Source organism: Penaeus vannamei, chromosome 19 (assembly GCF_042767895.1).
Source record: "Penaeus vannamei isolate JL-2024 chromosome 19, ASM4276789v1, whole genome shotgun sequence".
Classification (NCBI taxonomy): Eukaryota; Metazoa; Arthropoda; class Malacostraca; order Decapoda; family Penaeidae; genus Penaeus; species Penaeus vannamei.
This window is the reverse complement of record NC_091567.1, coordinates 1,781,273-1,798,772: the sequence shown is the minus strand read 5'-3', so window position 1 is coordinate 1,798,772 and position 17,500 is coordinate 1,781,273. Positions and strand designations below refer to the sequence as shown.

The window sequence follows — 17,500 nt, the reverse complement described above, 5'->3', positions numbered from 1 at the left end:
AATGCATTGAAACAGTTTCAGTATACAGGTGAGATGGCGTGTCTTTAGCTACCATAGAAATGGATATGGTATGATTAAAATTGTGGATGATATCGGCACTTGTTCGCGGGGATCAGCTGATCGGCCGCATAAACTTTCGCCGGTGGAACCAAGCATGATAAAGCACTAAAACACGCACAAATAGGCCTCTCTCGGCTGTGCTTCCGTGGCCACATGTTCACTCAAAGGACGAAGTATCAGGGAGACCTTACGTATGCGTCCAAACGTTTTCGTAAAATAGGGTATTTGATGTTTTAGCGAGGCCAAGAAGAGGGGAGGGGAGGGGGGGGAGGAGGTTGGCAAAGGCCAGTCTCTGACGTAAATTTATCAGAGCTTGTTACTACGGCGGTGTTACCCTTCTCTGCTTCTAATGTTCGCCCTTGTTTCCACTCGTAGAATCAGTGTATTAGTTTGTGGTCGTTTTGTTACTATTACTTCTGCATTTTTTATTTTCTTTGGAAAATGGCTGGACTTAGCTCCAGCACAAACTGCTTTTTTCAGAACACTTATGCATTATTCATGCTGAATAGGTAAATAGAATGACAAATGGAAAAACAAGAAAACAGGGCTAATATGCCAAAGGCCCTTTTGTTGCATTGCCTCTTCAGGCCATTACAGCGGAAAGGCCTTTGGCACATCCATGTGTGGTAATTTTCTGGAATAGTTTCGCCAAACGGATCAATGATTTTGGTATCAATAAATTCCTCTCGCCCACTACAATGTAAATATGTACATACTAATGCGCAAAACCACTCTGTTAATAACAAGCTTGGCCTTGATAGCAGAGGAGGGCATGAAAGGCACCAGGGAAATTGCGGGGTAGAATACGAATAATATACACAGAATCACTCACTATATTGTCCAATGCAGTGGGCTGTGCCCCAGGCAAGCCTCCTCCCTGGGCCTGCCACCCCCCAACCCCTGCAATGGAAGACAAAGAATCCTTCATATATTTACGGCAGGAGAGAGCATCGGACAGACTCGGCATCAGGCACTTCTGCATGTTGGTCATGCACTCGTGCTGTGAATACATGGGGGATTCTGTCTTCCATTGCAGGGGTTGGGGGATGGCAGCTCCCCAGAGGAGGCATATTCCCCTGCATTATACAATATAGTGAATGATTCAGTGTATATTATTCATATTTTACCCCGCTATTTCCCAGGAATTTTTTATTCTCCCCTTGCCATCGGGACCAAAAATGCAGGGGTTTGGATTTTTTTTTTCTCTCTCTCTCTCTCTCCTTTTTTGCAGTAATTTCTATATATTTGGATACTAGAGTGAGAGAAATCCATTGATACCAAGATTGTCACGACCTGCTAGGCAGATTTTAGAAATGTGGTTCTTGTAGAACTTGTTGATCTAGTAAGGTACCAAGTTTGATAAATGCCTCTTGCTCCGTTGGGTAATTCTCTGCATCTTGAATTTTGTTTAGTTCATGAATTCTCTTTATTGTTTAAAATGTATTATAGTGGTTTTAGTTGGTGCAAGGCAGCAGTAACTAAGGTACTGATAATTCTTTACAATAAGGACACTCACCGAAGATTCTCCCCAATTCCTTCAGAAAATTTATTCAATACTTAACTTGCCATGACTGGGCATTACTATCCGAGGGGAGGGTTGATTGGGGGGCAAGCCCCCGAACACCCCCGGGACACATTCTCTTCACCTCAGTATGCATGGCAAGATAGAGCTGCATTCACACAGTAAAATAATAAACCAAATACCTTTATATCTGCATATTAAATATATATATTAACCGTGCTGGTTAATATCTTGAACATTGATGTAGTGTTCTCCCAGTAACCGGCACTTTTGATCAGCTATGGCTCACAAGTGGTACATTCCACCTTCGTTTACCAGTCTAAATAATTAAATTTCTACTGATTAATCATCTTCAAAAATTGTGCGCACTTATGATGAGTCATTTCCATCATTCCACTCACCAGCTGAATCCTTCGTGATGACACATTCTTGTCACCCCTACCCTCCACCAAATTTTTTTTATGACATGGTCTCGTCACTCAAATCCAGTGGGTTGTAGGATGCAATAAGTTTATTATTATTTTCTTTTTTCTTTTCTTTCTATAAATGTGTTCCAGACTTCTTACCATGAAACCAATAAAGGCAATAGATTTTGTTTCAAGTCTGAGGTACCTATTTTTTATTTAGTACCATCAGAATTTTGTCAGTATTAAATTTTATTTGAAGTAAGTATTGTCAGTTGTCATGTATATGGGAGCTATCCATTCGTTTGCTGTACAAGGTTTTCTTTGATTAGAGCACCCTAAAGGACAGCCATAGTCCAGTACGTTTCTTTGTTTGCCAACAGTGAATCTTGCCTGCCCATTATTGCACATGTGGTGTTTTCAGCACAATTATATAAACATGGGATCCAATTGTTCAGGATAACTTGCCATGAAAATCTTGTTGAACAGCAGAAATTGATTTTAATTTCATTAAAAGATACTTTTGCAGAAATAAAGAAACAAGACACCATCTTCTTTTTTATTTTAGGGGTTATAGGAAAAGAAAGGGTTACAAGTAATTCTATTCTGATTAACGTGTTTGCTTGAAAAATGGAATAGAATATGTGAAAAAAAAATAATAATGAATAAATAAATGACTGATTATTGCCAGTCATTTCTCAGTGTTAACTGCCAGGAGAGAGAATATAGTTTTCTCAAGAGTCATTTTATCTTAATACATCATAAGAGAGGAAATATAGACCTAGGAAAACGACAGAACTGCAAAAATATATCTACCGTAAAAGGGCATTGCAAAGAGAGACTAGGAGACTTGATTTCATGCATTAGTGTTTTTTTGTAGGAAGGGCCAAAAAGAAGAGTCCCAGGAGAGATGCCAAAAAGGAAGCCTAAGGCAGCTCTGACTTTGGTCCAAATAGTACAGCTGACATCCGGGGAGGGACATGGCATATTTTCCTTGTATGGCTAGGAAGGGATTATTGATAATGTATTTTTTTTACACCAGCTCTTAAATTTTTAATGCCAGGAGAAAATTGACTGAGGAGACATTAACATATTTCATATCTTTGACAACTTCTATTCATAAAACAGAACTATCTCAAGGGCCTTTAATGTAAATGTTGTATGGGTATTGTATTTTGAGTTCTACTGACTAATTACAATTTAGTTTATACTTTGTTTATTTCCCCGAGGACTAAATTGTCACTTATTTTTTCAGCATCTCGCCAAAGTAGCCGGCTGCTTTCAACAACAAGAGCTGCCATGGGTGTCCACGCTAACCTCAAGATAAACGATGGGGTTGGTGTTGTCACCTTCGATTCTCCTGGGAAGGTGAATGTGCTGAACCAGCCAGTCATGGAGGAAATTGTGAAGATTGTTGATGAAATTGAGACCAATAGTGATATCCAGGCTGCTGTGCTAATATCTGGTAAACCTGGATGTTTTATTGCTGGTGCTGATATTACAATGATTGAAAGCTGCAAGACAGCTGAGGAAGCCCAGGCTCTCTCAAAGTCCTGCCAAGATATCCTCTTCCGCATTGAGAAGAGCAAGAAGCCAGTTGTTGCGGCAATCATGGGTTCCTGCCTTGGCGGTGGTCTGGAAGTTGCTTTGTCTTGCCACTACCGGCTGGCTGTGAAGGACAAGGCCGGACTTGGACTCCCTGAAGTTATGTTGGGAGTACTCCCAGGTGGAGGAGGAACCCAACGCCTTCACAAGCTGGTTGGTGTTCCTGGTGCTCTGGATATGAGCTTGACTGGAAAGACTGTGAAGGCTGACAAGGCCAAGAAGATGGGTCTGGTTGATGGGCTTGTAAATCCTCTTGGACCAGGCCTTCAGCAGCCTGATTTAAGGACCCTTGCTTACCTTGAGGAAGTAGCTATAAAGACTGCCAAGGATCTTGCAAGTGGTGATCTGAAGGCTAAGCGTGGTCCCAAGAACTTCATGGAAAAGGCAATGGGAACGGCTCTGCAGTATGACTTCATCAAGGACCAGGTATTCAAGAAGGCTCGTGGTCAGGTCATTAAGCAGACAAATGGACTCTACCCAGCACCCCTGAGAATCCTTGATGTTATCCGCACTGGATTAGACAAGGGTAGCAAGGCTGGCTATGAAGCTGAATGCAAAGGTTTTGGAGAGTTGGCCATGACAAGTGAATCAAGGGGCCTTGTTGGTCTTTTCCATGGTCAGACAGAGTGTAAGAAAAACAGGTTTGGCAAGCCAGAGAAACCAGCAAAGACTCTGGCCATCCTGGGTGCTGGACTCATGGGAGCTGGTATTGCTCAAGTGTCCATTGACAAGGGTTACCGCACAATCTTGAAGGACATGAATCATGCTGGACTTGCAAGAGGCGTCAACCAGATACAAGGAGGACTAGACAAGGCTGCAAAGCGCAAGAAGATCACTACCTTTGTTGCAGACCAGTATATGTCCAACTTGGAACCAACCATTGATTACAGCAGCTTCAAGAGCTGTGACATGGTGATTGAGGCTGTATTTGAAGACTTGGCTTTGAAACATCGTGTAATCAAGGAAGTTGAGCCACATCTTCCTGAGCATTGCATCTTTGCCTCAAACACATCTGCTTTGCCAATTGGTCAGATTGCCAAAGCAAGTGCAAGGCCAGAGAAGGTATATATGTGAAATAGTTTTCTAAAATTGATTTCAAATATCAGCAGATATTTGAATGTTTAAAATTTGTCTTTTATCTTTTCATGGTAAAAACTTTGAATACAAGTCCATTTCAAGAATGCAGTCAAACCAAGATAATCCAAATAGATCTAATGCAACATGTTATTTATTGTTTGGCAGGTGGTTGGAATGCATTACTTCTCCCCAGTGGATAAGATGCAGCTCCTGGAAATCATCACAACTGACCAGACCTCCAAAGACACTGCTGCCTCTGCTGTGGATGTTGGTCTCAAGCAGGGCAAGGTATATCTCACTTTCTTCCTTCAGAAGATTTTCTTTATTCTCATTTTTGGCCCCAAAAAAGGGGAGGGGGGGTGGATATGTACACACGCACGCATATATCAGGAAAGTAATTAGATTTTTTTCTTTGTAGGTTGTGATTGTGGTTAAGGATGGGCCAGGATTTTACACCACTAGGATCTTGGGTCCCATGCTGGGAGAGAGTGTGAGGCTGTTCCAGGAAGGTGTTGAGCCCAAGAGGATGGATAAACTTTCGAGGTCCTTTGGGTGGCCTGTAGGAACTGCAACTCTGGCTGATGAAGTCGGTAAGATCCTTTTAGTTTACCACTTAACTTTTTTTTTTTTAATAGATCAATCTTGACCCAGTGGTCAGTACTTGTAGGTACAAGTGTATTTTATAGAGTATTTGATGGGCACTAATGATTAAGGAAAAAGTTGAATATTTATAAATATGAACTCTAGTTACAGGAGGCTTTTGTTACAGGTATTGATGTGGCTATGCACGTTGGAGAAGATCTCGGCAAGGCCCTTGGATCCCGCATTGGTGGTGGCGATGTAAATGTCCTGAAGGATCTTGTTGCTGCTGGCTTCCTAGGTCAGTCCACCCAGTTTATTTTCATGCAGCTTAAAAACAAAATTGTTTTGATGTATCAGTACCTTGTCTCTAAAAAGTAGTTGAATGTTTTGCTTACTATAAACTTTGTGGAGTAATTTCATATCTAGTACTTAATATTTTCCCCTTCCTTATAGGTCGCAAATCTGGCAAGGGTATTTATGTATATGAAGCAGGTGTCAAGGAACGAAATGTTAATGAGGGTGCACTGGAAATTTTGAAGAAGTATTCGGTTACTCCTAAGGTAAAACTTTTTACGTATTTCTCTCTTTATTTTGCTCTGTTTACCACCAGTGTTATACTTGATATGCAGTGGTCTTCATGATCCTTGAAGACTGTAGGGTGTTAAAGAAAGACATTGTACTACATGTTTTCTTGACTTAAAACTAATATTTTACATCTGTTTTGGAATAAGTGTCTGTCAATCACATTTCTGAACATTTCCATTATGGACTTTCAGGGCCCTATGACTGATGCTGACATCCAGCTGCGTCTTGCCAGCAGATTTGCCAACGAAGCTTTGTTGTGCTTGCAGGAAGGCATTCTGAATAGTCCTGTAAGAATTATTAAAAATTAAACTTTGTGTATATTCAGAATAGCAATGAAATCTTACAATGAGTTATCATATAAATGCACCAGCAGTTATTGTACTGAAAAATCAATATTTTTTTTCTAGCTTGAAGGAGATATTGGTGCTGTGTTTGGCCTTGGCTTCCCTCCATTTACTGGCGGACCTTTCCGGTTTGTGGACAACTATGGAGCTGACAAGTTGGTGGCCAAGATGCAAGAATACGCAGCTGTCTATGGCGAGAACTTTAAGCCCTGCCAGTTGTTGCTTGATCATGCTGCTGATTCGTCCAAGAAATTCTACAAGTAATATCTTATCTTCATAATTTGTATACCAATGATACCCATTTGAAGATTTACAGAATAAGTCAGTTATTATTGCCAGTTTCATCCTTCAAGTGTCTTATCTATGTCATAGTAAGAATGGTCATAATGATCAATTTTAAACGTGTGTTCTTATTTAAGACTTTTTTTTTTCCAATATTTCCGTGTCCTTTTTCATACCAGCCTTAAAAATCATGTCAGATTTAGGCATGCTTGGTGGTTAAAGCACCAGCTTGAAACCGGTGATAGTTGGGTTTTTCATGAAACGGAATCGAAGAACACAATTTTTGTAGATACGAGCCAAGTATAAAATCATGTTATTGCTTACGCTACTTTACATGTAGCCCAGTTACCGACCTCTCTAAATGATTGCTAAATATTTATATGTAATAAAGGTAAACCCAACTCAAAAACAGTGTAGTATGCTGTTTTTTTCTGTGCCTTGCATGAGACTTTGAAACAATGTATAGTACTGTAAATATGGCAGAAAGATCCCTATCTTTTTACTTGTTTAAAGTAATTCATGCATAGACACAGAGTTTATCAATGCAATTTTCATAGGTTAGCATTTTATAAAGATAGATAATTTATATTCTTTAACAAAATGGGAACAAAATGATCCATTAGTTTTGGAACCATGATATATATGGATTTGTTAATTAATTGTGGATAAATAAAAGATTTTTCCAAGCTGTGTGTGGATATTGTACCCTTTGTTTAAATATCAGATTATTAACATAACAGAGAACATGCCAAGTACATTTTAGCATTTCTTTAGCAGTGCATTAATACAAAGGAAGAAGTTGAAAGTATTTAACCCCACTAGCACCGGTATATTTTGAAGCCAAAAGTAATAGTGTCCAGGCGGCTTCAAAATTGGTGCGACAGAATTGGAGTGCAAGCTCCGATCCAAATGTCACACTGGCAGGATGACAGCAACGTTTATTTTTCTGGGCGTCTCATATGTGGGACACCCGTCATAAATGGGTTAATTCTTCAGTACTATCCATTTTCTATGTTCTAATAGACTATACAAATTGTTAAAAATTAAATGGGAATAATAATAATAAAGAAATAAAATAAAGCAGGCTATTGAGAGAAATAAAAATGAGGATTGTATTAATAGTCAAATGTTGTCTCTTTAGTTTAATGCATAAAAAGAATAAAGATTTTAATTAAGACTGCATATTCAGTGAATAACAGCACTAGACAATATTTCTGTTGCAACTTCTAAATACATTTATGAGCTAAATTATTCTAGTCAATAGAAAGTAATTTTCAAATATACCTTTATAAATGACAGATCATATGCAAGAGCATACAAATTAAAACAGAAAATACCATGTACCCAAAATATATAACAAGGGTCAGTGTGGCTTCCAAGAGATGTTGGCCAATCCTTGGAACGACTTCTGGAGTTGCCGATTGTCTGCCCAGGGAGAATTGAGGTATGAGTCGTCATCCTCCTCATCCAATTTCTGCCAAGGGAGCATCTATTATTATTTGGTGCAAAATACAAATAAAACTAGACAGCATTACATGATTTTTTTTTATTTTTTATATTAAGAGATGGAGACTAGAACCTAATGCTGGCACTCTCCAACCTTGGGCCTTAACCCTCGACTTGACTTACCATCTTTCCTTTCCGTTTCCTTCTATTCTATAACCCTTTCTACTCTCCACTTCCTAAGGTGTGAGAGCTGTGTAGAAAGACTTGACTCTGTGTTAGTCATTAATGGCCTAGGGGTGCCATGGACACAGTATTCCCTTGTTTATTTGTGTAGCCCATACCCCTCTAGGAGATCCCGAGGGCTGGACTGTTGAGGGAAAAGTTCCCACGAGTGCATAAACCTCTGTGTGTGTGTGATTAGATTCATTTGGTGTTTAGCAGGAGGCTTTTGCATTATTCTCATCGATAAACAAATGTGGAATGTAATGTGTGTAAGCCATTAACCATTACTTTTGTTAATAATCAAATCAAATTTCATTAACTAGCCCCATCTTTACCCATATCACTGTTACACCTTTCAGTAATGCAATATGAACTTTGATGTCTAACACACTTATTTTGCTTTGTAACCATTAACCATTACATTTGTTAATAGTCAAATCAAACTTCATTAACTACTGATAACACTACCAATTGTGTCCAGCCATTCATCAACTTGGCTGAGTGGACAACAGTCGTAGACTTACTTGATGAATTTGCCCATTCAGGTACTTACCACAAAGGTGGCCATATTATTACCCATGGATATGTACTGTCATGGAAATTACAATAATTTTTTCTGTTTGCAACTGACTGTTATTTCTAAACTTATTTTTACATCAATATAGTGACTCGATCTTATTGTTTTTAAGTATAATCAATGTAGAAGCATTTCACAGAAGTCCAGACATTCTTTTTTCCATACCTTAAAGTACATACAAATATATTAAATTCCAAAGACTTCAAAAAGAATCAGAAATATAATACTAACTTAGGAGGCAGTATTATGTTTCTGAGGAGGAATAGTAATAAGAAGAATGATGAATGATAATAACTAATAAAGATGAAAATCTATAAATACCTTCAATTGTTCTCGTCTGTGGAATTCAGCCATCATGAGTTTCTTGCGCTCTTCCTCTGACAGAAGGGGCTCCCTGCTAGGTGCCCCTTGACCTCGGCGCTGAATCTTTACAATCACCTGGAATATTTTCACTGATTACATTTGTGATTTGTTTTACATGCCACTTAATGAGGATACTCTTTACAATTTTTAAAAGAAATTTTATCTAAAGTTAATAGAATGACATGCATCTAACTTGAGTATAAATTAAAGTACATTTTTAAATTCTAATTGCAAGAATTTAAATACCTACCAGTATACTTTTCAAAATATTTCTGCAAATTTAATACTATACCCGATATTTAATTTTAGAAGTGGAATTTCTTAGCCTTGTATTACAAAAAAAAAAAAAAAAAAATAGGGCATTAAAAAAGTAATAAAAAATATACATTTCTATTACTTAAACATAGAAACTCAAGAAAAAGAAAGAGTAACATGAACTTCATAATATAAAAAAATATGTAATTCTTCAGAATAAGATGAAGATTTTTTGATGTGCAGGACAGACAGATAATGAAGTACAATATAAATTCATATCAGGATTTAGTAAATAAGTGTAATATAGACATAAGCAATAAACATATCAAGTTGCAAACTGATATGCTGTAATATTTGTTTACCGCAAAAAAACATGTTTAAAGGAGCCATTTCCCTTTTAGTGGCTTGACATGTATAACTCTTACAAATACCTGTGCATTGGAGCTCAGAACATTAAAAAAATAATAATAAAACCAAAGAATGACCATTAACAGCAACAAAATAAGAAAGAAATGCAAGATACATAATTAGCATTTTTAATTAATATATTTAAAATGATATAAGCACTGAAAATCAAACACAGAAACACACATTACATATCTTGCACTGTGAAATTATAGATTCTCTTTCACTCTTCGACCTCTGTCACAACAAAGGGAATTTCTCTTACCTTCGATTTTTCATTTTTGCCAACGTAGTCCAGTAGTTTTTTCCCGCACAGCATTTCCTTCCCAGCAAACCAAAGTTGTGTTACTGGTGCATCTAGAACCTTACAAAATGAAAGAAAATTTATGTTGATATATACAATATATATGATATAGAATAAAGATAAGCATATCTGCAGAACGTAATGTAGACAACATTGATTGAAAAATTAAAAGGTCAAAAATGATATCCTGATGTGTGTCTGTAACCTAAATAACAATCAATATGGAAGATCTGTGGTAGAACATATGCATGAAAATATTTCTAAATGTAAATATCTACTTTCACTGCTAGATCATTTTTGCAAAGCCTAGGTATATATATATATATATATATATATATATATATATATATATATATATATATATATATATATATATATATATATATATATAAACAATCTATCACTTAGCTACACAAAAAGCATCCTACTGATAAAATAAGAATGTCCTCAGAATACCACCTGCTGATTATATTTATTCTATAGACACTGGTCTTGCCTCTCATATGATTAGTGATACAAAAGGCTTCTTAGTGACAGGATAATATGTGAAATTGTAAGCACAATGGCACAGCCCTTCAGGCATATAGAATTGAAGTCTGACTGACAACCCTCTACATAAATGGAAACATAGCCAGTTTGGATTGATTTGGCATCTTACCTAAGCTTTCTGTTAGGCATATACACTGTTTTGTAAATAAATTCTATTAAATGAAATCAAATCTCTCATTTTCTCTTTATACCTCTTAGCTTCTTAGCCTCTCACCCTTTTAACCACTCACTGCCTGAGACTGACTTTAGTATCTGGAAAAATATGGCAACACAATCAACAATCATGTATCATATTCAGAGGATACTAGTACAGACCTATATAGAGCTGTTTTTACAAATGACAGGAATCTGAAATTAGCAACCTTTAATAAAATATCAGTCAATCTCAAATTAACTTTTGATCCCCACCATCTTATGATCTTGGGTCCCTTTCAACTCTTCACGATTCTCAAACTCCTCTCTAATAGGGTCGTATGGAGGTAGGTTCATCGGGTAGGCGATCATGATGGCCCCTCTCAGAATGTCAATAGCATCGCATATGTGCTGTTCTGTGAGGCATGTGTTGCTCTTGACTAACTCCTGAAATGAAGGTTGCACTGTGTTACAGAAACAGGACAGTGTATGTAAACTTTCTATCAGATAAGAGAATTAAAATGATTTGAAAACTCATTACATATTGGGGTACTATTAATGTCTTTATATTTCTTCAAAATCTGTAAATTTATGAACATGAATAGTAATATCATTTGACAGATAAAAGGTAATCCTCAAAGTTCACAATAAATTACAAAAAAATTCAGTAAGCTATTTTTTCTGCTACCTAAGATAAATTGTCCAGGCAAGCATTATATATAACTGATATCCTTACAATAAATACTGTAAATCACTGTGACCCCTGACTTATCCTGCATAAAACAATTACTGGGTTAATTATGAGTTAATAAAGATACATTTCTATATGAAGCATGGAATGTTGTCCCCATTGTTTCTGAATGACTTGTGACAACTGCTATTAAAAAAAATCATGATAATGCAACTAAAACAGGACACACTTACTTTTGAAATTATACCCTTAGCTTCTGCAATGGTCTTCTGCAACACCTCTTGCATTTTATCTGTCGGCCGACACCCATTCCTCCTTCCACATGGATCTCTGTTAGAATGATGATTAGATGTAAAATTAAATGGGGAAAAAGAAGAGCTACAGAGTATCAAAGTAATCTGATATGGAAATGGTTAACAATAGAAAGAAAAATAAATGATACTAACTTTGCATTCCTCCTGTTCTTGATACTATATGAATATCAAATTGTCAATAATCTTTCATATCTATAAGTATGAGCATTTAGATAAAAACAAATACAATAACTTGAAAAGAATGAAAAACAAATGACTAATATTGTGTAAAACACAAACATACATACAAACACACACATGAAAATGCTACTTTTCAGTTACTCATACTTTCATGAAGCTACTGGCCAATAGCAGCAACATGTACTAATTAAATCTTAATTGTTTTGGGTTTAAGTATAGTAAAGAGTAACTGTACATATATGAAATTAAAACTTCTGTGTCCATATCAATTTCATAAATTTATCTTCCTAATAATATTGATGTTTCACTTTAAAAAATATACATATACAATAGTCACCAACACTAGGCACTATAAGTATGACTAATTGTAAATTGATTACACTCGTCGCAAACATACCTATTTTCACTGAAACCTCCACTTGGAGCACACGTCTCTGAAAACTCGTCTTTCAGCTTGAGTTCTGCGATCTGATCATCGGTGAGACCATGCATTTCGGGTGGTAAAGATATTCCATGTTCGGCAAGCATTTCCATTGCTGAAAGATATGTTTCATGATCAGTTACTATTTAAATTTATGTACACAGGAATATTCTCTTTTATAGTACAAGAGTTACATCTATATATACTGCATATCATTGTTGTTAATCTGTGTGTGTGTGTGTGTGTGTGTGTGTGTGTGTGTGTGTGTGTGTGTGTGTGTGTGTGTGTGTGTGTGTGTGTGTCTGTCTGTGTGACACAGACACAGACACAGACACACACACACACACACACACACACACACACACACACTTATATAGTTATATATAAACTTACTTATTCTATGTATGCTTACCACTGCAAATTCTATACACTTTAAGCCTGCCATTATGTATCATCACAATTCTGTTGACAACATCTTCGATTGGTGACTGCACAGTAGTTTCAAGAAGAAACTGGCTTTCATCACCTCGCTTGACATGGAGAACAACCATGATGGACACTCCTATGCCTGCCGTAGAATAATAGTCAGACATAAGAGAATAATGGGAAATGACGTTGTTACAAAAAACGCTTTCTTTGTAATTATTATTTAAAAGTATAATCTATCTCCACATGCATGAGATGAATATTACTATTCAAGATGAAATAATAATATTAATAATAATAAAAAAAGAAAGAAAAAAAAAGAGCAACAATATATGCAAATACACAGCAAAGCTTTTCTAATTTATCAATAAACATGATATACTTTTTAAAACATTAACTCGAATCAACTAAATCAATAACCTTTACTGAATCATTAACTACACAGCATATCCAACACAATTTACTTCATATGTGGCTACACTAATCCTTAACAAAATCAGCAATTTGCCTGAATACATGCAAAACTATTTGTATATATGTATTTTCATCCCTGGGGCACAATATTACATTACTGGAAAGCAAACTGAAGACTACTCTGAAATCATCGGAAAACACTAGTAGTAGCAGTAATTTTATTGGTGTTTATAGTTTACTTTTATAATTATAACATCTTTTCCTTTATGACCTTGCTATTGGAAACAGAAAATAAGGAAGTCATTTAGCAAATAAATGAGAAGGGATTGTATATCTCCTTACAATAAAAAAAGCCAATCAGAACAGGTTTCAATGTGCTCATGTGTTCAAAGACAAGTAATAAAAAAATGGAAATCTAAATACAGTTCATTGCTGTAATGGAGTTATCAGATGGTGTTGGTTAACTTTTTAATTTACAAATTACTGATTATCCTCCTGGTAATTTATAGCCAAATAAGAATTAGTCCAAACTATCTTCCCAGAAAATTCACGGAGAAAGGATCGTATGTCTCCTTATATTCTGCTGCTAGTGTGAAGTATTTTGAAATCCATCAATCAATCATTCCCATACACCTGAATTTTGTATGATGATGGCCGTGTGAAACTATGTTTACTACTCTTTTTTGGTAGCATGCAATACTTCAACAATTTTGGAAATATTATAGTAAGTAATATCAAGTATAGTAATGACAGAAGAGCCTAATGTACATGCAAAACATTATATTTTTCCACAACCAGAAATGATAAATAGTAAATATCAAGAATAATCCAGAAGAGACTCCATGGAGATAAAACAAAACTTATATAATGGTCGTCAAGAACACATAAAACTACAACTGTTAAGTATAGAAAATCTGATGAGCACAAAATTGTCTACTAAAGTATGCATTAACCCATTGAATCCAGGTGATGTGACCATTACATCATGAAAAACCTTTGACCAAGGGCTAGGTTACAGGAACATTCCATTGTGAAAACTTTGGCTGAAGGCTGAGGTGAATGACTTAACATGAGAGTAAAAAACTCTTAGGGGGAAGATTAGATTCAGTGGGCATTTCAGAAGGGGCTCTTGCATTATTTCCACAGATAAATAAGGGTGAAACATGTCATCCATGCACCATGTCCTGAAGAGCACTGGCTCCAAGGAGGGCACTAATATTTCCATTCTCAGGCTCCTTTTCTTGACCACCATGACCAGCAGTATAGGGTGAGTTACAGAAAACTGAATATGAAAATATCTTAAAATAACACTAATAACAAACTATTACTCTTTGTTATTGATGCTGCACAGAGTTCTAGACAACTAAGAGATATGATTATGATTCTGCTCAAGAAAAACAGTCTTTTATCATCTTGTTTCATCATATGAAATCATCTTGTTTTATCATATGAAATGACAAATATAGACAATAGAGAAAGGAAAAATAAATCTTATGCAGAAAAACTGAGAACAACATTGCAAATGGGAAGCAAAGAGAACATAAATGTTTATGTGAGGTGGGCCTACAAGCCACACATCCGGAGTCGCCACTTAGGTAAGCCCAATTCCTGGATTTTAGCATCTGGATCCAAGGGGTTAAGAGATGCTGCGACCTATGGTAATGGTTAACTAATTTCCATCCAACAGTGGTTTCATACATTCTGATTTTGGATAATTACCATTACAATTGCAAAATCATGAAAACTGACAAAAATGAAACAACGAATCTATGGCCTGCTAACTATGATGTCAAATGACAATTCTTAATCATCAGTAATTACTATTTCTCAGTTGAATGACAGAATATTCCTGTAAACTGGTAAATTTCACATCATGAATCATGGGAGATCTATTTCTACAGCTATATAAGACATCTAAATAAGCCTGCAAAACAAATTGCAACAACTACACTCATGCAAAGAGGATATGGGATCTTGCCCTTATCTTCGCATTTCCTCTCCTTTCTCTTACCTTCAATAAGATCGATTTAACTCTGCTAACAAAAAACAAAGGAATTATATCGGTAAATACAACCACAACGACGACCACGCTGCTTCTGATGTTGCTCTGGAAACATCCAGGAAAGCGTCGTGTTTCCATGGCAACGGCTTTTGTTTACGTCGGTTAGAGTTCCATGTTTAACCCCACAATCGTCGTGAAGGAATCAATAAGCCATAATATTGATGTTGACAATGGTGTAATAATGGTGATGATAAGAATCAGGATGATACTAAATGTATTTTGAGAGGTTATGCTCTGAAAGGAAAAACATGAGGCTAGACAATAGCAATGTCAAACAAACAAAAACAATTAACGATCTACTAACCAGTGCATGGGGAAAAGAATCCGTAAATCGTACAAGAGAATATAGCGAATTAGCAAAAAATAAATTAAAAAAAAAAAATAAAAAAAAAAATAAAAAAAAAAAAAAAAATATATATATATATATATATATATATATATATATATATATATATATATATATATATATATATAATAAATAAAAAAACAAATAAAGATAAATAAAAAATCACATGCAGAAAGACAGTAAATTAGCAGAATGTTCACTAGAAAACCTTCGAATACTTCTTAATTGGATCATAGAATTGCCACGAATATATCCTAAAACGGAGTGAAAATGAGAATGTTAATCCTATGAAACGCAGAATCACACGATCAGGCACCGTACCTGATATTATACTGAAAGATAAAAGGAAGAAATATGCTAAACAATAAACAGCAGTTCCACCCGATATAAATATTTCCATCAATACACCGAGAAAATAATAGGAAATTATAAAGATCTACAGACGGAAACAAGAATGTGGTGACAACAAACTGACATAATAACAGTATTTATAGAAGGCCTTGGAGCAATAAAACAAAACTTATAAAATAGAATGATGATGATGATTATCATAACATGGTAATGGTAAAATGAGATTCATGAAATAGAAGTGCTTAGTAATGATTGATAATAACAGCAAAATAGTAACGAAAAAAATGGAAATTCATGGATGCAGACAATGATGATGATGATGCTGTTAGCCTCTGCTGGCCCTAACTATTAATTTCGTCCATAAAATACTCCCTTATACATTTAATTTGTTGTTCACGCACGAAATGTTACCAGTGGCTAATATGGGTAATTATCTTAAGTGGATTTAGTATTATTTTTGGTCACTGATAGACTCTGATCTATGACAACGTTCTGGCCCAATATTTTCCACTGATCGTGAAAGAAAACCGTGACGAATCAAATTTACTGTCATCAAATATGTAATCAAAATGAATATATTCATTCGTACAGCTGTGAATCATTCTATTATTAGACATTAATCTTTACGGTAAGGACGCACTGAGTTCGGGGAATTTGAATATGATATTATTGTAGAGGACAAAAAGTTGCAGCAGTAGGCACAAGAAATAATCTGCAGACACGAGCGGTAACGCCACAAATAAAGGATCGCGGAAAGGGCTGCTCCTAGACGGTCCACCCGGTGCTCCCGAGTTTCAGCTCTATCTTGCCCAAGGTCTATTTAAGTAATTATATAGACCTTGATCTTGCCCTGCATACGATGTGAAGACATGTTTCCTGGGGGTGTTAGGGCGGGGGGAGGGGGGACCACCAACCCTCCCCTCGGGCGCCCAGTCATGACAACTTAAATTGATAAATATATTTTGTGACGTGGAGTTGGGGACAGTCTCTGGCGAGTGCGTCCGTGCTGTAAAAAAAATAGCATAGAAATTAATGACACTAATATGATGGTGAAATCGAAAAACATAATAAAAGGAAAGATTTTGTAAGATATGCCAGTAACAGCATATATGCATTCCCTCACAAAATGAACGAATGTAACTACTAGTATTACTTAATATATAAACTTATTTGTGTGCGTATAAGTCTAGCTATATCTTCACGCTAACTATTATCGTAACATTTTGGAAATTCATGTAAATGGATTAACGGTTTTATCATTTCCAACTTCAAACGATTCCTTTCTTTCTTTTCATTAAATCACATTTTGAAAACAGTCTTACAGCGTTTGTATACGAAGTTGGTAATGCCAAGAATTTCAGTGTAAATTTAACTGATAATATTTCACATTTCAAGTTGCCGCTGAGATCATTCACTGTCATAAAATTCGACAATGTCACATGCATTATCATTTATCATCATCGTGTGTGTGTGTGTGTGTGTGTGTGTGTGTGTGTGTGTGTGTGTGTGTGTGTGTGTGTGTGTGTGTGTGTGTGTGTGTGTGTGTGTGTGTGTGTGTGTGTGTGTGTGTGTGTGTGTGTG

General features: G+C 36.1%; 2 protein-coding genes across 3 annotated transcripts in view; one reads left to right on the top strand and one right to left on the bottom strand.

Moving 5' to 3' along the window:
- Positions 1–7,147, top strand: part of Mtpalpha (monolysocardiolipin acyltransferase Mtpalpha) — a 7,276-nt gene extending 129 nt beyond the window's left edge. Inside the window, exons 1-8 of the mRNA XM_070133699.1 lie at positions 1–28; positions 3,242–4,653; positions 4,834–4,956; positions 5,087–5,258; positions 5,438–5,548; positions 5,704–5,810; positions 6,027–6,122; positions 6,243–7,147. The exon at positions 1–28 is cut by the window's left edge and continues 129 nt beyond it. Coding sequence (XP_069989800.1) covers positions 1–28; positions 3,242–4,653; positions 4,834–4,956; positions 5,087–5,258; positions 5,438–5,548; positions 5,704–5,810; positions 6,027–6,122; positions 6,243–6,443 — 2,250 coding nt within the window. The 3' untranslated portion in view covers positions 6,444–7,147. The remainder of the gene's footprint in view (positions 29–3,241; positions 4,654–4,833; positions 4,957–5,086; positions 5,259–5,437; positions 5,549–5,703; positions 5,811–6,026; positions 6,123–6,242) is intronic.
- The window catches only part of LOC113805030 (cilia- and flagella-associated protein 298), a 17,777-nt gene continuing 7,415 nt past the window's right edge, over positions 7,139–17,500 (bottom strand). Inside the window, exons 1-8 of one of the 2 annotated variants that reach the window (XM_027355945.2) lie at positions 15,172–15,328; positions 12,733–12,888; positions 12,297–12,435; positions 11,639–11,735; positions 10,991–11,161; positions 9,995–10,093; positions 9,028–9,144; positions 7,139–7,935 (exon numbers count right to left, since the gene is read on the bottom strand). In XM_027355945.2, coding sequence (XP_027211746.2) covers positions 7,825–7,935; positions 9,028–9,144; positions 9,995–10,093; positions 10,991–11,161; positions 11,639–11,735; positions 12,297–12,435; positions 12,733–12,871 — 873 coding nt within the window. In that variant the 5' untranslated portion in view covers positions 12,872–12,888; positions 15,172–15,328 and the 3' untranslated portion in view covers positions 7,139–7,824. Of the gene's footprint in view, positions 7,936–9,027; positions 9,145–9,994; positions 10,094–10,990; positions 11,162–11,638; positions 11,736–12,296; positions 12,436–12,732; positions 12,889–15,171; positions 15,329–17,500 lie in introns of those variants that run through there. The other variant, XM_070133700.1, reaches the window with a different exon arrangement.